Source organism: Vombatus ursinus, unplaced genomic scaffold (genome assembly GCF_900497805.2).
Source record: "Vombatus ursinus unplaced genomic scaffold, bare-nosed wombat genome assembly UNPS02014816.1, whole genome shotgun sequence".
NCBI lineage: Eukaryota > Metazoa > Chordata > Mammalia > Diprotodontia > Vombatidae > Vombatus > Vombatus ursinus.
This window is the reverse complement of record NW_020954594.1, coordinates 24,368,941-24,392,186: the sequence shown is the minus strand read 5'-3', so window position 1 is coordinate 24,392,186 and position 23,246 is coordinate 24,368,941. Positions and strand designations below refer to the sequence as shown.

Here is a 23,246-nt window from a genome sequence, read left to right as displayed (position 1 = left end):
TAGAATTTGAATCCTTTCATACTCTGTCTAGCACTTTATCTCCTCCACTACTTATCCTTTCTAGAACAGAGCTCAGAGCAAAATATGATTCTAAGTTCTCAACTGAGAGGGAGGGTAAAAGGGAGAATGGTGAGGCAAGCTTGAAGATACGTAGTAGTGATGAAAGACCTGAAATGTCTGGACATCTGCTGCATCTGGTACGCTCCCAAAAACAGAACAGCTAATAATTTCTTAACTTGCCTTATTGATAATTTCATCTTTGAGAAGGCAGAGGAGCTGACAAGAAAAAAGGATGAAACAGAAAAGCATTTTTAAGTACTTGCATTGTGCCAAGCCCTGTTTAAAGTTCTGGGGATACAAATAAAGAGCAAAATAGTCCCTGCTCGCAAGAAGCTCACATTCTAATTAGAGGAAATGACATATTTAGAAGAATTCAGCTGCAGGGAGGTTGAAAAGATCTTGTGGTCTGTAGGGTACAGCAACAGGGTTGATGACAAAGCCCAGTAGTCTTTGTAGTCAGACTGTAGTACCTCGGGTCCTCAGGGCATAGCAACAGGACTAATAAGAAAGGGGGGAGGGTGGAATCTATGCTGAATTTGAGTCACCACAACTGAAAGGAACTGATTGCTGGAGTAGAAATGATGGGAACCTTGGGGCAAAGTGATTATTCTATCTTAGAATTTTTGATAAAAGAGAAGAAAATCATATCCTGATGTGAACCCTAGAATTTTAGGCGGGCAGATTTCAAAGGGTTTTAGAGAAAGGATTCTTAGGCTGTCACTCACTACAGGGGAAGTTAGCCTTTGAGGGGTGAGATATTTCAAGAGTGAAATTTTGAAGACAGAAATAATTCTGAAATTAGGGACGTTCAGGAAATTGACCAGCCAAGATAAACTGGAAAAAAAAAAAAGAAGGAAAGAAAAGAAGTTGGGATCAAAGGGAGCCAACAAAGGATCAGGGCCATGATATGTGCCATGTCTCTGGAGTACTGAAAACAGTCCCAGGAGTACTAAAGCAGACAATGAACAGAGGCTGATGAGGAAAGCTAAGGGGAGTGTTTTGGTTTTTTATTTGTTTGTTTTTTAACTATGGTAGGGGAAAGAGTAGGATTACTGTTTAGAATAGATGGAACAATAATAATGACTGAAAGAAGGCAGAGCTTTTTAATTCTTTGCTTCTGTTTTCTCTACCAAGCAAGACTGGAAAAAGAAGAACAGAAGTAACCAATTAGGGAACTGATACCCTAATACCCAAAGTAAGAGAGAAGAGAATAGAAGAGCACCCAGCTGACCTTTCTGAATCACTTGCCCAGATGAATTACATCCTATCTAGGACTGAAAGAACTGAAAGATGTGATTCAAAAATCACTGAGAGTAGCTTAGCAAAGATGGCAGATGATGGAAGAGGTTCTGCCATATTGAAGAATAATAAATGTTTTCTGTTTTTTTACTTTCTAAGATAATGAGAACATAATCAGCAGGTGGTTATTAGAAGGTGGTTATTGAGCCTCTTGAAAAGGAAATGACAAAATACCCCCCAAAGAAAAGTTTAATCAAGAACAAGTCATACCAGACTAACTTCATTTCCACTTTGGAACCAGTTACTCGGTTGATAAATCAGAAGAATTCTGTGCATATAGTTTACCTAAATTTTAGCAATGCATTTGATAAAGCATTTCATGAAGTCCCCATGGAATGGTAGGTCAATGTCAGCTAAATGATGGTCAGTTACATTCAGCAATGGTCATTATCAAATAATCATTAAAGGTTCAATGTGAGCTTAAAAGAATCCCAGTGGCATATTCATACACTTGACCTAGTGCTGTTTAACATTTATACTATTAACTTGGATAAAGGCATAGATGGCATCCTTATCGATTTGCAGCTGACACAGATCTGGTAGAGATAGCCAGTACACTTAATGGCAGAGTTAAGCTTCAGAAAAAGATCTTGACAGACTAGAACTTTGAAATTTAAAGTGTTATATTTGGTTCAAGAAATTTGCCTAAGAAGTATAAGATGTGGAAGCGTGATTAAATAACAATTTATCTTAAGGATCTCAGGGTTTTGGTTGACTACACACTTAATATGAATCAGCATTCTGATGTGGCAGAAAGAAAAAAAAGCTAACATAGTCTTAAACTGTATTAAGAGTGACCTAGCTTCAGCTAGATGGTGCAGTGGATAGAGCACTGCCCAGGATTCAAGAAGACCCGAGTTCAAATTTGGCCTCAGATACTTGACACTTAAACTAGTTGTGTGACCCCGGTCAAGTCACCTAACCCCATTCCCTCACGCATGCACACACACAAAAAGTGATGTAGCTTGCAGGAATAAGATTAAAATCATTGTACTGTTGTTTATCCTTACCTGACCTGCAGTATTGTGTTCAGTTCTTGACACCACATTATAGAAAGGACATTAGTAATCTGGAAAGCATCCACAGGAAGGCAACCAGTATGATAAAGAACCATGAAAACATTTGAATAGTAATTAAAGGAAATGGATATATTTAGCCCAGAAAAGAGAAGAATTAGAAGAAAATGGCCATCCCTTTCCCCAGTGGCAGGTGAACGACTATGTGCTAGAGGTAGAGTCTTCTGATACAAATTGAACTAGATTGTAACTGAGGTGCCTCCCAACTCTGAGATTCTTTTATCTTCCTGTACAGTGATGAGAATACAATTGACAAGTATACTGGGTTTTTTTTTCATACTTCATTTAATATTATCATAGTACCTACCATATAACTAATTTATCTGTATGGTCATAAAAATATTGAGAAAATAACTTGTTTTAGGTTTTTTATTTTGCTGGATCAATCCAAATGCTTTTGTCATCAATAAGCAGTAAACATAGAAGAAACTTTATATCTATAATTCTCAATTTAGTGGACCTGTGAATATGTATAAAAAGTCAGTTGCCAGAATTCTGTCATCCTTCATATTTTCCACAAGTATACTCTTCATAATTACATGTGAGGCTGTAGCTGCATGTTTTCTTAATTATCTTATTTTGATAATACCATCTTTGAATTTTTCAATTCTTTTATAGTTTTTCCCCTTTTTAGACATCTTGAAAATCATTTCCTGAGTACTTCCAAAATTGTTTTTTATCCAACACAGATTTTTGTGTATGTACTTCAGTCAGGTTTGAATTCTACATGTCTTAACTATTATTTCCTTTTTTTAATTCAATTTTTTTTTCAGTTCTAAATTCTCTCCCTTATCCATTGAGAAGGCAAGAAAAATGAAACCCATTACAAATATGTATGGACATGCAAAACATATTTCCTCATTGCCTATGTTTCCCCCCCTCCTCCAAAAAAAGGCAGGAAAAAAATAGAAGAAAATGTGCTTTAGTCTACACTCTCAGTCCATCATTTCTCTTTCTAGAGATGGATATCATGTTCTATTATGAGTCTTTTGGAATTGTGGTTGGTCATTGTGTTGATAAGAGTTACTACTAAATTTAAGTGCTATTTCCACTTAGGATCCATTTAGATTTGGGAGGTGGAAGAAATCTTTGAAGCCGTCTAGTCCAACCCCCTCATTCAAGACATGAAGAAAACTACTGTTAAAGTACAAGTGTGATTATGCTGTCTTTGATGAAGATAACAACTCCAAAAATTCTAGCTGTGAAGTACTTTATTTCTCTTTGCTCTCCCAGTTTCATCTATAAATGATCTTGGATGTTGTGGCTTAGTTGGGTCTCATGCTCCCTGAAGGCTTTTTCTTCTGTGATACTTTACCATATTTTATAAGGGTTGCCTGCTCTGCAGTGTTTTAAAATGAAGTGTGTATGCCAGTGTTACTCTTGAATGTGCCCTGTCTCTCTGATTGTGGAGTTTACTTTTGCTGGGGCATATTCAGTGTTCTTTTGGATTGCTTTGTGCAACTATTATACATCCATCTCAAATTTGACTAAGAAATAGTGATAATCAAGGACAGTGCCTTTTTTTTTTTCTTGAGAGGCATTCAGGGTTAAGTAACTTGCCCAGGGTCACACAGCTAGTGAGTATCATGTGTCTGAGATCACATTTGAGCTCAGGCCCTCCAGACTCCAGGGCCGGTATTCTATCCACTGCGCCACCTAGCTGCTCTGACAATGTCTTTACTTTTATTCATTTGCCTTTCTTTTTTCAGAGACAGTAACTTATTCAAGTAGGTCATATTGTACCTGTTCTATTTGCATACATTACCTACTCACATTTATAAAAACTTATGTGTCAGTTATATCTAAAGATGGAAAGAAGACTAAACAGAGTATGAAAACCTCAAGTTCAAATGCAGGCTCCACCACTAGAACCCAGGTTTCCATATTCTATTTAATGTTCTTTAAATCATACCACGTTGTTTTATATCTTATGTCCACCCACCACATAGACTTTCATAAATGTACTTGATATCACAAAAACACAAAAACAAAAGCTTACAACTTAAAAGTCTTAAAAAGCAATAGAAGAACTTTACTTATATTAAGCAAAACAACAGAATAAAGAATGTTTTTCCCCTATTAATAAATTAAGATAGCTAAAAACAGATGACAGTTTTCTAACAGTGTAAGTTTTTTTTTTTTAGAAAAGAAAAATTTAATTTGTGGCAACTTTTAAAATTGGACTTTGCTGCTCAATATAGAGAATTTCTGGGAAGAAGATTACCTCTACAACTTATCTGAGAAAGTTACTATAGGTTTTACTGCTAGTATATGAGAAGAGTGTTACTTGAACCCAGAGCTTCTTGCCCCCAAGGCAGGCTTTCTGTTCACCATGTTCTGCCTCTCAGTAGCAATTGTTTTAATAACTACTGACTAAATCCTTCAACTCTGTATTTGTATCAACTAATTCGACTTTAATGCCACAAAATTCTGCTATTTGCCCCTTTTATAGTAGGCATGTAATATAAAACAAAGCTTGTATGTTTTGTGTGAGGAAGTTATCATTAAATTTGTCATTAAGAGACAAAAAAAAGTTCAAAACAATACTGTTTCTGTTCCTGTAAATTCCAAATTGTTTTTATTCAGTCCTATATTGAAATGTTGGCAATTTGAAAAATGGAGATTGATTTTAAAATATTGCCATGTCTGTGGATTTTGCTGTTGCATGATGCTTTTGAGACAGTAAAAATTATTTGTGTATTATTCAGTGCTGTATTTCATGTTTTCTTATATTTGTATTTTGATTACTGATACTTCAGCTGTGTTTTAGGGAGCTTTTCAGCTTGAGTGCCAGTGACTTTATGTATATACACACACTCATAACAGTTCTCAAAAGAATGCAGAGATAAAATTACAGACTTTTTGGTAGCCTGTTTGCAAGCCAGCTACTTATATTGAGTAAGGTTAAAATGGTGACACCTTGAAAACATGACTTAGAGAGTGACTTTGGGGTAATTAGAAAAAAATATTCTACATAGCTAGTCACATATATCTTAGTTGAACTATGATTGGACATTATAACCTGGTTTTATAGTATCCTTTTTTAACACTCTAGTTATTGGCTTTCAGGTGGGCATTTAAAAATATGGTTATTCTACTCATTGTATGTCCTCAAAAGTTATCAAGTACCATGGATCTTTTTTCTTCTAATATCTTTGTGTGGTATATTATAACCTTCTATCTAATGCTTTGAAATTTTCTCAGTGAAATTGTAGTTCATAAGAAGAAATACATAATTATTTTAAACAGAAAAATTATATGATCTCTAACAAATAGTGGTAAAATTATAAATTACTCTGAAGTGTTCCAGTTCCCTTAGATCAAGAGTTCTTAACCTGATATCTGTGAACTTGTTGAGTTTTTTTTAATATATTTGATAACTTCATTTACATAGAATTGGTTTCCATTGTAATCATTATTTTATGTATTTAACAACATTCTGAGAAAAGGGTCCCTTAGCTTCACCAGACTGCCAAAGAGGTCCATAATATTAAAGGGTTAAGAACCTCTGCTGTAGATATATTGCTGTAGAAGCTATTATGGTGAATTTTAACTAAAGTTTTTTGCTTTTTTTTTTTTATTTTAGGCCACTAAAAGTAATGCTATATATAATCCAAGAAAGTCCAGTTCAGTCCAGAACTCTACACTGTTGACAAGGACATGGGACTCCTCCTACCAGATTCCAGATGGTTCAATACAACTGACATCCTGGCTGACAACTGTGGAAAGGAACCTTGGATTATTTTCTTTTATTTTTGTGGAAGACCACAATCCCAAATCTATAGCACACATCAGGTAATAATCTCACCTCCCTAAATCCCCAAAATGTGTGTATTGGTGTACTGTGTTATCCACTACTTTTGTTTTAAAATCCTAAATATTAAAGACAGGAAATAAGATTTTAAAATAAAATATTTTTGTTTCACTCTTTCATTACATCATCAATATAGTTTGCTTTTGTCTTTTAAACAATTTTCAAGTGTAAGTCAATTAATTAGAAAAAATGTTAGTTTAAGAAAGGCAAATTTTCAGTTAGATTACTTCTGATTCTAAAAATCTGGAAATTAATTTTTGGATTTCTCAATGTAAATTAACAACTATATGACAAATTCTTTTTTCCAAAGGAAAACAGTCTTGAATTTTCGAGATCTCTGTGGAGAACATATTCAGCCTTGGTTTTTTTGGTTGTTTTTTTTTTTTTTTGAGGTTTTCACAGTTGAATACTAAATGAAGACTTCATTTGCTTCCATATCCAACCATAACCCTAGACCCTACCATTTTAATGATTCTCAGCCACCATCCTAAACTTCCTCACACTCCTGACCTTCTACTGTTTCCTCAACCTTGGGGAATTGCTACCATCTGATTTCTATACCAGGTACCTCTGTTTCCTCTCCTCCCCTCTTTTCTAATTCCTCTGCAGTCTAGCTTCTGACCTTATTCAACTGAAACTGCTCTCTCCAAAGTTACCAATGGTATCTTTTTTTAAATGTAACTTTGTTTTTTAATTAACAAAATTTATTTTCTTGCTCTCCCACTTTCCTCCCCCATCCATTGAACTCTTGAATGCCAAAGTTAGTGGCTTTTTATCAATCGTCATCCTTCTTGACTACTCTATAACCATTGATAATGATGATCACCCACATGTCCTTGATAACTCTCCTTTCTCTAAGTTTTTGTTACTCTTCTGTCCTGCTTTTTCTTCTACTTGTTCCGTTTCTTCTCAGTATCCTTTGCTGGATCTTTATCCAATATTAACACATTAACCATAGTGGTCTCAGAAGGCTCTTTCCTGGGCCACCTTCTCTTCTCCTTCTATACTGTTTCCCTTGGTGATCTCAGCTTGCATGCTTGCAGTTATCTCTGTGCAGATCTATTATCTAGCCCCAATTTCCCTCCTGACCTATAGTTTCATATTTCCAGCTGCCTATATTACCATCTCAGACTGGATGTCCAGTAGACATTTTTAAACTTAACGTTTCCAAAACTGAACTTATGTCTCTCCCAAAATCCTTTCCTCTTTCTAACTTCCTTATTACTGTTGAGGTTATCACCATCCTCCAAAGTCACCCAGGCTCACATCCTGGGTGTCATCCTTACCTTCTCCCTCACAGTCACCCCCCATGTTCACTTTGTTGCCAAATTTGTCATTTCCACTTTAATAACCTTGTTCAAATATGTCTCCTCAGATAGCAACCAGCCTGGTGCAAGCATTCATCATCTTGTGCCTGCACTATTGCCGTTAGCCTTTGGGGTTGCTCTCGCTGCGTTAAGTCTTTCTCCACTCCAATCCATTTACCACTCATTTGCCAAAACAATCTTCCTAAAACACAGATCTCCCCTCTATTCAGTAACCTTGAAAGGCTCCCTGTTACCTTCAGAATCAAATACAAAAATCCTCTGGTATTTAAAATCTTTCACAGCTTTGTCCCTTTTATTCCCCTCTGTGTCCTCTACAATCTGGCAACACTGGCCTTCTTGCTTTTCCTCAGATGTGACATGCCATCTTCTGACCTCTGTGCTCTTTGACTGGCTGTCTTATATGCCTGAAATGCACCTTCCACCTCTGCCTTCTTTGAGACTCAGCTCAAATCCCACATTTTTATAAGAGGCCTTTACTAGTCATCATTGTGTCCCTGCCCTCAGCACCCCCTTACTGCCTTTCTTTTAAGATAACCTTCCGTTTACACAGTATGCATCTTATACATACATACATGACTTTCTGGGCTCTTTTGAGGATAAAATGAAATTATATTTGTAAAGCTTTGCAAATCTTGAAGTTCTGCATAAATGGTAGCTACTGTTACAATTAGCCTGTCTTCTTCCTAATTCAAATGTGAACTCCTTGAGAGCAGGAACCATGATTTTGCCATTCTTTGTATCCTTAGAGCTTAGCACAGGAACTGGCACATCTTAAGTGTTTAATAAATGCTTTTTGACAGACTGATCAGACTCTCCAACATTGAACTTCAGCTCCTGCTGACCTCCAAATCACCATATCCAATTTGGTGCCTTTTAAAAGTCCTACTCCTCTGATGTCATATAGCATTTCATACATTGACCTAAATATTTTCTTCCTCTGAATTTTTATCACCGCCTTTCCTCTAGTTTAACTACTTTTTCACTGCTCCTTGTCTGATTTTCTAGTTATTTATTCTCTTCACAGTTTCATGTAGTGAATATTAGAATGTCTTACTCCGAGGGCAGGTAGGTGGCGCAATGGATAGAGCACCGGCCCTGAAGTCAGGAGGACCTGAGTTCAAATCCAGCCTCAGACCAAACACTTGACACTAGCTGTGTGACCCTGGGCAAGTCACTTAACCCCAATTCCCTAAAAAAAAAAAAAAAAATGCAAAAAAACCCCAAACAAATAGAATATCTTACTCCCATCCTCTACATGTTGAATTCCTACTATTCATTCTTTTGAAACCTGACTCAAATGTTATTTCCTCCATGAAGCCTTTCCTGCTTTCCCTACTTCTTACCCTTATCGGTAATTGCCTTTTCCTTGTCAGAACTCAAACAGTACTTTGCTTCTCCTTCTCCACTTATGCATAATTATGCATAATACTTATTTGTGTTTGTTATCTCCCCATATTGGACTGTAAGCTCCATGAAGGCAGTGACTGTGTCTTAGCTAGAAACTCCGTCTCCATCCCAAGGCCTAGCACTGTGCTCTACATATCTGAGGTGCTTGCTATAAGGGTTTGTTGAATTAAATTGGAATGCCATTTGATAAGGGCAGCAGGTGGCACAGTGAATGAAGTGTCAGGCCTGAAGTCAGGAAGACTCATCTTCCTGAGTTCAAAGGTGGCCTCATACACTTACTAGCTGTGTGACCCTGGACAAGTCACTTAACCCCATTTACCTCAGTTCTTCATCTGTAAAATGAGCTGGAGAAGGAAAAGGCAAAACTACTCCAGTATCTTTGCCAAGAAAACCCCACATGGGGTCACACAGAGTCAAACATGACTAAAATGGCTGAACAACCACCATTTGATAGCCACTCCAGAATTTTCAGAACTGTAGGGAAGAGTTAGAGGGCTGCTATTTTGCTGCTTTATTCCCTTCTAGAGTTTTGATTTGTTTTTGTTTTTTTTTCAATGTGGAGTGTTGTAGCCTTGCCTTTTTTTTTCTTTTCTTTTTTTTTTGGCAAGGCAATTGAGATTAAGTGACTTGCCCAAGGTCACACAGGTAGTAAATGTCAAGTGTCTGGTCTGAAACTGGGTTTGAACTCAGGTCCTCCTGACTCCAGGGCCAGTACTCTGTCCACTGTGCCACCTAGCTGCTGTGCAGCCTTGTCTTTCAGTAGTTTTCCCTCAGATAAAATTGCTGAAAGGGAAATAAAAAATAATGAAGGAAATTCCAAATCACAAAAATCTTCATGAAAACTAGAATGGGAGAAAATTATTTATTCTAGGCACGAATTATTCTAATATCTTTTTAGAGACAAATAGTTCCTGATTAATATGCTATTCTATATGTATATGCTATACATATGTTATTCTATATGCTATTAATATGCTATTCCATATGTATATGCTATACATATGATATTCTGATACTGTTTAAATTGGAGAACTATTTCCACCTTAAGGAATGAAAAAAAAAATTGTGTATTCCTTCCTCCTTCAAAGGCTTCAAGTTTCCTGTAGAATTCTAAAATAACCTTCTCTAATGAGGATGTCTGATACTGTTACTGTAAAAGATGGAACTGATACAATGAAGGGTTTGGAGGCAGAAATGAAAGATGCAACCAGAGTCGAAAATCTTACCAAATCAGAAAACTATGAGAAGATTTCAGCAGAAAAGAATGAACGTTGTATTGACAGCAAAATTGATTTACAGGTAAGAAGGATTTTCCCACTGGCATCAAATGTTGTCTGCAGTGAATGTTTTTGTTTCTTTTCATGTGAAATATAATATTTATCATTCAAAACTCTGGTGTTCTCCATAAGTGTTTGCTGCTGACCGTGCCAGCCATCGGATATGAATGTGCTAGTTCTTTCTTCCAGTTGTATCATTTATTATATATTTAAAATTATTGGTCATTTTAAAAAAATAGAATGACAGTTTCTTATCAGAATCTCAGAGTATCTGGTTTCTGAAGGCTTAGCTTTTATATAACCTGAGTTCTCTGAGAATAGAAAGGTTGAAAAGGCAACCGAAGCCACCTCTTTACTTAATTGGACTGTTCTATTCTGAATTAAATCACCTCTGGTTAAAAAAGAAATGTCGTAACTGCTATTAAAAGATAAATAGCTAGCCAGGCATTCTTGGCACCCTGAGCTTGCCTCAAGGTTCAAGACAGGCCACCAACTTCTGATTTGAAGCTAATATTCAGGATGTGTGGATAAAGGATGCATTATGATAGATGAGAAACAGTAGTAAATTGTTCCTTGGGCAATTTGGGTTTTTAAGTTTCTCTAAAATATTACTTTTAAAAATACTCAAGTTAGCCATTTTAGCAGAGAGGTATATTGAAAAGTGTAAAAACGTGCTTTTCAGGATGATCATAGTGGCTGTGGCAAACTGGTAACCATCACTGGGTAACACCATACCTGAATTGTAGCTTCAGGTATTTATTTAAAGTACATATAGTTCTACATTTTTAATCAGCAACAAAAAATGTCATAGCATTTATGTAAGTATATCACCTCAGTATATTCAAGTAAGAGTTTTCTGGGAAGTTAAAGAGAGATTTTTTTTTTTAGATTGTTGAGACTTTTCTTTCCCAGAGCAGATCCTAGTTCTTTGTAATTTTTGTGTTCAAAATCAAGGTTCTCTTGAAATAGAAGAGGAAAAAAAAATGTTTCTACTTAGCTATCGCCATTTATTAAACAAGCTGTCAACTACAGCACAATTACTATTATAGTCGTATGCATCATTAATGACAGGGACTTGGGTTTATTTTGATGGACTCAAATCAAGAAAACCTAAGTCAACCATGAAACTTTGCTCCGTTTTCTTTGCAGCAGAAGTGAAAGAAAAGAATTTGAAATTTTACTCTACCCTCACCAGCATAACCAAATGTTTATTTTCTGGCATTGTACAGCCCTTGAAACATGGTCAGGAGACTGTTAGTATCTCAGTAGTATAATTCTTTGGTGTAGTATAGGACAAGGGAGAATCAGCCTACAATTCCTCATCCCCTGTCTTAGGACTTGGTTTTCTCAAATGAAATGTCACATAGAAAAGTTTAAAAGAGTGGGATTCTGTAGGCATCCATATCCAAAAGAAAAAATTTTAATGAGCTATGCATAGCATTCTCAATTGCTACATATAGTGATTTGTTATATTCAAACAAGGTGACTGCTAAAAATGGAATTATTGACTTTAAGGTGGACATGTGTAGAAATAGTGCTTTGGAAGGATACTGTAGGTATAATTAATGTGATTAGGTGTTTTGTTTTTTTGGTTTTTTTTAGTTTATTTAATTTTTTCACTGAGTTTATATGAAACAATAATTTGGTGTGTGGTGAACGCGAATATGATTCTACAAATTTGTGACACATTTACCCTTTATTTAAAATCTTTGAACTGTTTTGTGGGTGTACACACACACACACACACACACACACACGTAGTTTGTTTTTATTTACCCTGATAAATGCTGTAGTAAGTGAAGCAAAACTTTAGCTCGAAAAATAAGTAATTTTGATTACATAACAGAGCTAATCCTCTTGTGTTGATCAAATAACTCAAAATCACATAAAGAATGTTTTCTTATCCTACTTGGTTAGGGAATGAGGAATCTAGATAATAAAATATTCTGATTAATACAAATATAACCAAGCAGAGCCAGGAAAACACTATATACATCAGTCATTACAATAACGTGAAACTGGATGTTGCAAAAGTATAAAGAATAAGCTTGGTCACAAACCAGAGATAGCAAAAGATAGCTCCTCCTGAATTCCTTGCAGAGATGGGAGGTCCATGCCTATGGTACATTGCATAAAGATGTCAATTTATTTTTTTTCAGTGTGTTTTTAATTTTCCTGATTTTTTTTCTCTTCTTTTTGAAAGAAATCCTTAAAAGGGATGGCTCTGGAAAGGATATCCAGAAGAAATCTAGGCAACATAAAAACAATAACAAAAAAAAAAAAAAGAAAATCTCTTATTTTTTTTAAAAAGATAAAATAGAGCTAGAAAAAATAAGAACTTAAGTTAGATACTATTCATGAAATAGCCAATTTAAAATTTAATAAAACATATTTTGCTCCTAACTAAATATAACTTAATCTTCTGGTGATTCAGAAGAAGTATCTCAGAGTCATTATGGTACCGCTAGTTTTCATACCTGTCAGATTTTTTTTTTTTAAATACCACACTGGTTAGGCCCACTTTAACCTTACCCTGAGTAATAACATATATGCCCATTTTATTCTACTTATTCATAAAATACATCAGCTTCAGTTTACTTATCTATAAAAATGAGAGAGAGAAGGAGATGGACTCAGGGGCCTCGTTCATTCCAACTCTAAATCTCTAGTTGAAAATCTATAATTCATTGTTTTCCTATTGTTTGATTATAGCAGTGGCATTGGTAGTCTGGTATTTTGGGTTAGAAAAAGTAAGTATATGCCTCATACAAGAAATATATATGCAATTAAAAAAGCTCTTCTGTTTCTAAACAAGAACTTACTTGATAATACTTTGAGCGTTTCATTTGATAAAACCATTTTTTAAAATTAAGGAATGTTATTTTCTTGTCTTTGAAGTAGAGACAAAGTGATTTATTTGCTTGTTAAAAGTTTATATCATGAAAGATTGTTATGAAGCACTTATAAGAGAAATGCAATCAAAACAACTGAGATTTTGCCCTACACCCAGAAAGTTGGCAAAGGTGAAAAAATAAGGGAATAATTAATGTTGCATGAGCTATGGAAAGATGGACACATTGATACAGTAGTCAAGCCATGAACTGGTCCAGCTACTCTGGGAAATAGTTTGGAATCATGCTAAGAAAGTGACTACAATGTCCATACCTTTGACTCAGAGATCCTATTGTTAGGTGACTACCTAGTGGAATTCAAAGATAAAGAATGAATGATCTCATGTAAGCCAAAATATTTATGGCAGTATTTTTTTTTCTCTTTTTGGCAAAAGAGAATTGGAAACCTAATGCATTCCCTTGAATTGGGGAATAACTAATTAGTAAATGGTGGTTCCATGAGTGTAATGGGATGAATATCACTGTGCCATAAGAAATATTGGGTATGAAAAGTACAAAGAAACACAGGAAGACTTAAATGAACTTATTTAATATGAAATAAGCAGAACCAGGGAAACTGTAAATAGAAAGAATGAATAAAACCAAATGCTGTGTAAGTATAATGACCAAGCTTGGTCCTAAAGAAAGAACTGAGAAAAAACTCACCTTTCTTCATTCAGTCTTGGTAGAAGTAGGAGAACTATGAGTGTGTGTACTACTACATATCCTTTGAGACTTGGTTAATGTATTGATTTTGATAAACTGCTTTTTATCTTTTTTTATCCTTTTTCATTAAAAGAAATGGGGAAGGAACATCTTTGGAAATAATGGTGTTGTAAGAATAAAAGAAATCAATTTTTTAAAGTTTACATCAAAAGTAATTCCATCAGATGAGAATAGCTGATGGTAGCAGCAGCAGCAAAGGTAGTTTATATAACTATTTAAAGTTTGCAATGCTCTTTAGATATGTCATGTAAAGAAAACTTTGCAGGCATACAAAAATCATCTAAAAGACCAGTAGGCCCCAGTTGACACCATTGTTTACAAGTAATTCTAAAGTGTTGCTTACCTGTAGTTTTTTTTTTTCCTTTCAGAGAAAAGAAAAAAAAGAGGAATGTCTCATTTTGGTTTTCTTTTTAGTTTTTCTCTGTATTTTGTCCATAATCTTTTAAAGAGATTGATGAATTAACAGGGATATTTGTCTGTTTGTTTTTAATTTCTTAAGAACTGGGCCTGTGTCTCTAAAATAGGGATTTAGATAATTCACAAGCTAGGTGAGCATAAATTTAAAGACATTAGTTTCCTCATTTGATTAACAAGATCTATTTTTAATTGAGATCTAGGAGGTTGGGCTTGGCAGAGAGGTAAATCAGTTCAAGCCCCACCATTATAGTAAAAAGAGCACACTGGCTTTAGGATGAGAAGACCTGAGCTCAAATCTGACCTCGGATAATTGTTACTCTGTGTGACCTTGGTCAGGTGACTTAAGCTTTCTGGATTTCAGTTTCCTCAGCTATAAAATGAGGGGATTGGATTTGATGACCTCTGAGATCCCTTCCAGTTCTGAATTTACAGTCCTATAATTCCAGATCCAGGAGACTTTTAGCAGTCTCTCTCCTCCCTCCCTTTTACCTAGATTATTACAGCAGCTTCCCCTGGTAACTTTCTTAATCTTTTCTAAATGCCATTCCAGATTAGGCTTGCCAGTGCACACATGTAAGTAAATAGATATCACATAAACTCCACTGCTTACAAACATTCAGTATCTTTGAGTGTGTCTTAGGGTATAGATTTGAGCAAGAGGAAGAATGTGAGTTGGGCTGCACATGTGAAATTGTGCTGTACTTTCAAAGATCCCAAACTGCCCACTCCTACAAAAGCTCATCTCTTTGTTGCCAACAGTGATTTACACTTAAGAAGTGATATAAAGGGCATTACCAAGAATTTAGTTGCCTAGAAAGGCAGTGGGCTAGTCATGTATCACAAATAAAGGAAACTAAGTAGGCAGTTTGAGTGGTACATTGGGACCCCAATATAGAGAAAGAAGAAAAGAAAGGAAGGATTCCCACATACTTGATAAATCCTGTGCAAGTTATACAATAAAATATGGACAAGAATCACACAGGACAACACCTTGTGGAAGAATTGAAATCTACCTCATTGAAAGGAATATAACTCCAAGATGAAGTCATGGACTTCTTTCAAATTAAAATACTTGTAATGGTTTACCATGGGGTCCAGGCTAATTAGGAGAAGCAAGAGAAGCCAGGTAAGCAGTGGGAGAAATTGGAACACTTCAAGGGCCTGGAAGTTATAATAAAAGTGGAATAGTTCCCATGAATGAAAATAGTGAGATAGATAGGATAACATTATAGTTAGAGACATTGACAGAGTCTGAGATCTTTTAGTAAAATTGTATTTATTTTGAAGTTAACTTTACAGATAGACAAGTGAACTAAGGTCTTTCCAAGTCTGCTGTTTGATATCAGTCATATCTCGTACTTATTTGTGGATCGGTTCTATATATGTAAAACAGACTTGAAAAAACCATCTGTCTATGGCATATTTTCCATTACTAAGATCTACTGAACCCATCCCACTACAAAATTTTGTGTTTCTAGCAATTAACTAGTTAATGTTTCTGACCATTTTTAGAACTTGTCATTTTGTTCTTTTCCTCGCCTTACGGATTCTAATAATAGAATAATTATCCTAATTATTACTATTGGTGTAATAGCTAATAATTATAATAATAGTTGTAGTAATTATATTTTATTAATTGTATAATAATAGTAATTGTAATAGCTAACATTTATATATCACTTTAAGGTTTGCACATATTATCTCATTTCATCCTCACAGCAACCCTATGAGGTAGGTGCTATTATTAACTCTATTTGAGGAAACTATGACAGAGAGTGGTTAGGTGACTGCCTAGGGTTATACAGCTGATAACTATTTCTGAGGCAGGATTTGAAATCAACTTCACTTCAGTCATTTCAGAAATGGTAAAGAAGTTGTCCATTGTTGGGTAACCATTATGAAATCTTGGATGTTCAGTACTAATACTCTCCTAGAGGTTCCCTTCATTTATGGATAGAAGACTCTTAATAAAGATGTAGATTGGAGAGTTGGCACATAATAAAAGACTACAATTTATACTTTGCGAATACTTTTCCTTTGTCTTCATCTTCCGAACTCATACTTTTATTCAACTTTAAAATTTTCTTTTAAAAATGTTTGTTGGTATCTTTTATTTTTATGTCACTCTTATTTTCTTTCTATGTTCATCTCTCCAGAAAGCCATCGATTGTAATAAAGAATAATAAGGGTAGGAAAAAAGAAATCTGTTCTGCAAAACTAACCAACCCATTAGCCAAATCTAACTGTATATGTAACATTGGTTTCACACCCACAGTCCCCAGTTTTGTGAAAGGAAAGAGGTGTGTGTATTTATCTCTAAAGTAGCACTTTCCTTCTTTCTTTGAAAGGAAATTAATATCTAGATTATACTACTTCTTCTGCTGCCATTATATGTCTCCAGGGGAAGCCCAAACCAGAGTTCTGAACCTCTATTATTATAGGCCATCCACAGAACACCAAAGAATGTGGAAGATTTTTTATTTGACCACCACTTCCTCTGGCATAATTAGACAATACAGGGGGATTTTCAAAAAGCCTATATTAGTTCTGAAGATACAGTCAAGAAGTCCATGAGCTCTTTGCAAATACTACCTTTATCATCATGACCTTGGACAATAGAAAGTCTATGTTTTATTAAGGATCTGTCCCTGTCATAAGTCTGGAATTCAGTCATAATGGGTCTCACAAAAATGACCCACTTCTTTGCTATTCTGGATCATTTATAAGCCATGGAAAATGTTTACTTGTTACTCCATATTTTCTTCCTCTATGCCCTTTTTCCATATACATTTATGTCCAACTCCACATCGCAGTTGATTTTACGTTTCTGGGTAACGCTATTCATAACCTTTGCAATTAAGGTATCCTTTTTAATTCTGGGACCAACTTACTGTCTGTCTATACTGTCTTTCCCGTACATACTGATAGACAAACTCTGTAAGTTGTTTAAGAGTGTTCTGAGGCTGGAAGTGATCAGCACATAGTCATCCTCAAACAGAAGTATCTGAAAAGCTCATCAGCCACAGATTTTCTCTCTTCAGTTTGAAGTCTGTGCGGAATCTTCTTCACAGTGGCAAAAACCCTTCTATCTTTGTCTTTTATGCCTTACCTGGTGTTTATGACTGAAGAGAGTTATTTCTCTTCCTTTTTTTTTTTTGGTGAGGCGGTTGGGGTTAAGTGACTTGCCTAGGGTCACACAACTAGTAAGTGTTAAGTGTTTGAGGCTGGATTTGAACTCAGGTCCTCCTGACTCCAAGGCCAGAGGTCTATTGACTGTGCCACCTAGCTGCCCCTAGAGTTATTTCCCTTCTTAAGAATTGTGAATGATTTCGATGTATGGATAGGAGACACTTTTAAATTTAAAATTATTTTTAGTTTTTATTTTCATTTCCAAATTTCTCCTCTTCACCCCCTTCCTCACCCATTGAGAAGGCAAGAAATATGATACCAAGTATACATATGAAATCTTGTAAAAAACATTTTCACGTTAGCTATGAAGAACAAGAAAAGAGGGGAAAAAATGCCTCAATCTGTACTCCAGAATCCATCAGTTCTCTTTATGGAGGTGGATAACATTTTTCATCATTAGTCCTTGATATTATCATGGATTATTGTATTGATCAAGGTTGTTAAGTCTTTCATAGTTGATAATCGTTAACAATATTACTGTTACTGTGTTCATTGTTCTCCTGGCTCAGCTCACTTCACTTTGTATCAGTTCATGTAAGTTTTCCAGGGTTTTTCTGAAACCATCCCTTTCATCATTTCTTATAGCACAACAGTATTCCTTTATAATAATATGCCATAACTTACTCAACCATTCCCCAATTGATGGGCATCCCTTCAAATTCCAGTTCTTTGTCACCACAAAAAGAGCTGCTATGAATATTTTTGTACCTATGTGTACTTTTCCTTTTTCTTTGGTCTCTTTGGGAAACAAACATAGTGATTGTATTTTTGGGTCAGAGGCTATGCACACTTTTATAGCCCTTTGGGCATAGTTGCAAATTGTTCTCCAGAAAGGTTGAACTAGTTCACAGCTGCACTAGCAATACATTAGTGCACCTATTTTCCCTCATCCTCTCTGACATTTGTCATTTTCCTTTTCTGTCACCTTAAACAATCCGATGGGTGTAAGGTGGTACCTCAGAGTTGTTTTAATTTGCATTTCTCTAATCAGTAGTGAATTAGAGCATTTTTTTTTCATGTGACACTATTGGAAAAGCTTTTAAGGTAGCTTATTGCTCTACCAAATCAGATGCTTTTTCATTGTGAACAAGCAATATATTCACAAGTATATTCTGTTCTCTACAGTCTTCTATCATTTGTAAAATGGTAAATCACTTGGTAAATCATTAGATGGTAAATCATGAAATATCACTTATTGAAAGCTTGCTTGTACTCTACTAATAATGTTCTAGATGTCCTCAATTTGCATAAAGAGAACCGATAAAGATTCTTTAGAGACGGAAGACTAGGCACATAGGTCAGTAGTTAATCAATGTTCTCTCATTTCCCTTTTTTCAATATTAATAAGGTTCAAGATTTTTTCCCGTGCTTTTGTTATTTTTAACTTTCTTGTGTATTGATCCATCAAAGTCCTCAAAATTGTGTCACCTCTAGCATAGAACATTTACATTCAGTCCAGTCCATCTGCTTTTTTCATCTTTGTTCTCTTTAGTGCGTTTTCTATATGCCCTATAAGCAAGTTCAGGAGTGGTTCCACTTTATTTGATGGGGTAAAAGAAGGTTTGTTATAGTAATTTGTACATATCTTTCCATTTTTCTTCTTTTTGTTTTCCTTCCTTCCTTAAATCCCTTTGGAATGATTTTGCTTGCCTAGAAGTCTTGCCAGCCTTTAGCTCTATACTTCTAAATAAAGTGCATTCTTCAATTTTGATTTTCACCAATGTTTACTCCCTGTTCTCACAACCCACAAATCCATTCACATTCAATTTCTGCCCAGAAGTGGAAATAGGTGGATCTGTGAATGGCTCTGCAAAGGCAGGCTGCTGATCACTACCAAATGAAGAACTACAACTCAGAACTCATGTCTACCTCCTCCATCTTAAAAGATTGGTTTATTTTTTTAATCCAAGTATAAAAGTATAGAATTTTGAACTTATGCCTGTTTACATTTTTTTTAACAATTAGCCTATCATTCTAGCCTGTCAAGATTTTTTTGTCCTAATTATGTCATCCATCACATTAACTATTCCTCCCAGCTTTGTGTCATCTACAAATTTTATAAGTATGCCACTTGTGATTTCATCCATATCATTGATGAAAAATAACGAACATCACAAGGACTGTATCCCTGGATCACACTGCCCTCAATTGTCTAATTGATTAGTGTTTCTTCATTAATGGTTCCGTACTGACTACTCCTTACCTATATTCTTATACCCACCAATACAAACTCATCTCATGGTCAATTGCTATGACTCAAAAGCCACTCTGCCCATGAAGGGGCAACAGGCAGGCCAGGATACTCCTACCTTGATAATCCGAAATTCAACTTGAAGTGAATTTGGTGTGTTGGCATAATTTTAAAAGATAAAACAAGATTTTTATTAGAGTACAAATTTATAAATTGTAACACAATATCTTTTTATCTCTTTGCCCTTGTTTTGAAGTATACAACAATAAATTAAGATTATGTACTTAGCCCAGACTCCAGCACTTAGTACAGTGCCTTTCGTATAATCATTGCTTAATAAAAATGCTAGCTAGACTGATTATACTCCCAACAATTCCTTACTGATACTTACCATTATTCTGCTCTGTAACCAGTAACTCTGAACAGTTTGTAGCATCATTCTCAAATTAAGCTCTAATATAGAATATTTTGTATTTTCGTATTGTTTACTTCCTGTCCTCATACCACAGTCATACCACAGTATGAAACAAAAGGATATCACCTGAAAAGTAAAAGTTTTACTTCCAAAAGAAAAAGTTTTACCTCAACCTTTTAGAAAAGCTTCTGATCCCTAAAATGGTGAAATTAAGTTTTAAGGTTAAAGTGGGCACTAAAATTGGGCTGCAGAGTGTGATATGAAGTGTAAGAGGTTCACATTTTTAGCAATGTCCTGGCTTATGAACCCATAACCAAGGTGACGAAACAAAAGCCATTTATCTAAACCAAGGCAAGTTAGTTTACTATGCTTTTGTATGTCTTGGTGCAGTCTATTTTGTTGCATATTTCCTTGTGTCACTACAAATTGTTTCAGCAAGTATATATGCAGTAATTTTGGGGGATGTACAACTCTTTTTAAGTTTATGATTTCCATACCAGTTATCTCTTTTATATCTGTTTAAAGAGTAAAAATAATGAGTTATCCTCTTTTTTCTCTACTTCTTTTTCTATGTTAAGTAAGAGTACAGACCAATCTATTCTCTTGACGTTTTTTACTCCCTTGGGGCTTAAATAAGTACATTAATCATGATGTCTCTTTTCCTAGCAACAACATATCCTTCTTTTTAAAAAATGTTATTCTTTTAAACCCTGACCCTGAGATATCAAATTTCTGCCTCCACTTTCTTCTAATATTAGATACAAGTGTTACTTCCAAACAATTAGTAATCTTCTTTGTACAAATTAAAGGGGAGGATAAGAAGAGTGGGTGAAGGTACTAAATGTAACTGATACAGAAGCAGTTCCTTGGCAACGTTGCTAAGTGCATGCTGTGTGTGTGTGCCTATGTGCATTTATTTAAAGTCACTTAATATAATTTATTTCTTAAATAAACTACCTTTGATTTCAGTGGAGCAACTTCAAAGCCTATTCTGAAGTAAACTGGGATAATTTGGTGATGATTTAGGGTTTTTGATATAGTTTGGTTTCCCTGAACGAAGAGCATTATTAAGGAATAAATTTCAACTCTTAATTGAACAGTGAATTTAGTGGTGTAACAATTTTGACGAAAGAAGGTTTATGTTATTTGTGTTTTAGAGTAAAATAGTGAAGCGTTATCTTATTAATAATAAGTCATATGGCACATTAAGATTTGCAAAGCACTTTCCTCACAATGGCCTGGTGAGGTAGATAGTGGTAATGCAAGTATTATGCCGTGTTACAGATGGTGAAACTAAGACTCAATGTAGGCTACAGACCCTTGGCCAGGCATTCAGACTTATGACTTATGACTCCAAGACTAGTTTTATTTATTTACAACATGCTACCTAACCTATTCTTAAGGGTGAAAAATACAGTAATCCACACTTTATTGCTTTTATCTTGGCACTTGGTGTCCTTTTGTACCGTATTTGTTCCTGGATTTTGGGTTTGGGTCTTGATTTCAGAATATGCTCCTTTTTTAATATCACCTGCAAGAGCTAGAAGTTGGATCCTGTGTGGTTTTTGTTTTGTTTTTCACTCTAAACCACTAGCCCTGCAGCTCGTTTCCCAGACTTAAACTTGGTACAATCATAGAATTTTTATTTGAACATAGCATTCCCCACAGTTTCATTTGGTACGAACAGGAACTACCTTAAAAAATTGCTAGTGACTTTTCTTTTTAATGCTTAAATGTGAAATGAGCTACATACACATGAAATAATTATTGTAATTTTTTAAAATTTGCTCAGAAGTTTCTCTGCCAAACTCTTAACCCTCAGTCTATATAAGTTCAAGACCAGTATTTACAAGTCCCAGCAATAATTTTCAATCCAGTTGTAAGTGGTCCATAGACAAATTACTTAGGGAAACCCTGTCATTGTGGTTTCTAACTATGTGATTCAAAGTAAAGGCCACTTCTGGCAGTTGGTCATAACAAAAGGAAGGATGAGCATCCTGCCCTGTGCTCTTCACTGCCTCAGTTAAAAACTCCATCCAGTGAAAAAAAAAGTCAATCACTGGTGAATTAGTAATGTACTAAAGGCAGTTTCACAGGAGCCAGTAGAAATTTATCCTTACCTCCACACCCTTTACTTTCCATTTTTGTTCCTCTGTGGGGACACACTATTACTTAAAATTCCTGAATTGATTATTTTACAGAATTTAACCGAATTATTATAAGATTAAAAATACAAACAAAGACTTTTATTGTGCTGCTATCTTTAAAAAGTTACTTTTGGGGGCAGCTAGGTGGTGAAGTGAATAGAGCACTGGCCCTGGAATCAGGAAGACCTGAGTTCAAATGCGGCCTCAGACACTTAACACTTACTAGCAATGTGACTCTGGGCAAGTCACTTAACCCTAATTGCTTAGCTAAAAATGAAAGTTACTTTTGAATTAAAATATATGTTTCTGAAACTTTCTGATATGTGACCATTTATAAGATCATTTTGGATGAGAATATAAACTTTTGCAAAAATATATTCCCAATTGGAGAAATCAACATTGGACTGACAATATTAGGTTTCCTCCTTTGCTATTCTTTACATATGCTTAGTTCTTCTTGTAGTAACTTGTATATTTAATATCTTCCTCCTATTTCACTGTAAAATTTAATACAAACCTCTCTTATACCCAATATTCAGCGGCCAGTGCAGTCGTTTGGACAGACAGGAAAAAGGTCAAAGGTATAGTAAATACTTGAGTGTGCTGGCATGTCAAGGGCCTTCCTTCATGCTTGATGAATTCTTGTTTTCATAAAATAACTACATTTAACTTAGTTTTGCCATATTTTGTTTTTGGCAGAAAGCTTATTTTGTTTTATTTGGGGTTTTTGTCTTGCCTAGTTGTCTGCTTTTGTGCATTTGCTTTTATACTTTTGATGGCTTTTTATCCATAGCAAGAGAAAGTAGCTTCCTACCATTCTTTGGGTTTTGTTAGCTTTTTTAAAAATTGGAATTATACCCGTTGCTGCTGCTGCTGTGTGATTTTCAAAGCTTCAACTGCTTTTGTTTTCCCTTTTAACAAAGGGATTAGTGGTGCTTAATGATACATTTAACTTTGTGTACATTTCATCTACTTTGATATTTGGCAGAAACTATTTATAAAGAAATAC

General features: G+C 35.1%; 1 protein-coding gene across 8 annotated transcripts in view; it reads left to right on the top strand.

Moving 5' to 3' along the window:
* Positions 1–23,246, top strand: part of R3HDM1 (R3H domain containing 1) — a 179,849-nt gene that overhangs the window by 82,377 nt on the left and 74,226 nt on the right. For 4 of the 8 annotated variants that reach the window (XM_027835577.1, XM_027835574.1, XM_027835573.1 and 1 more), the window contains exons 2-4: positions 6,022–6,230; positions 10,073–10,283; positions 22,777–22,818. In XM_027835577.1, the coding sequence (XP_027691378.1) occupies positions 10,113–10,283; positions 22,777–22,818 (213 nt within the window). In that variant the 5' untranslated portion in view covers positions 6,022–6,230; positions 10,073–10,112. The remainder of the gene's footprint in view (positions 1–6,021; positions 6,231–10,072; positions 10,284–22,776; positions 22,819–23,246) is intronic. The other 4 variants (XM_027835578.1, XM_027835576.1, XM_027835575.1 and 1 more) reach the window with 1 other exon arrangement.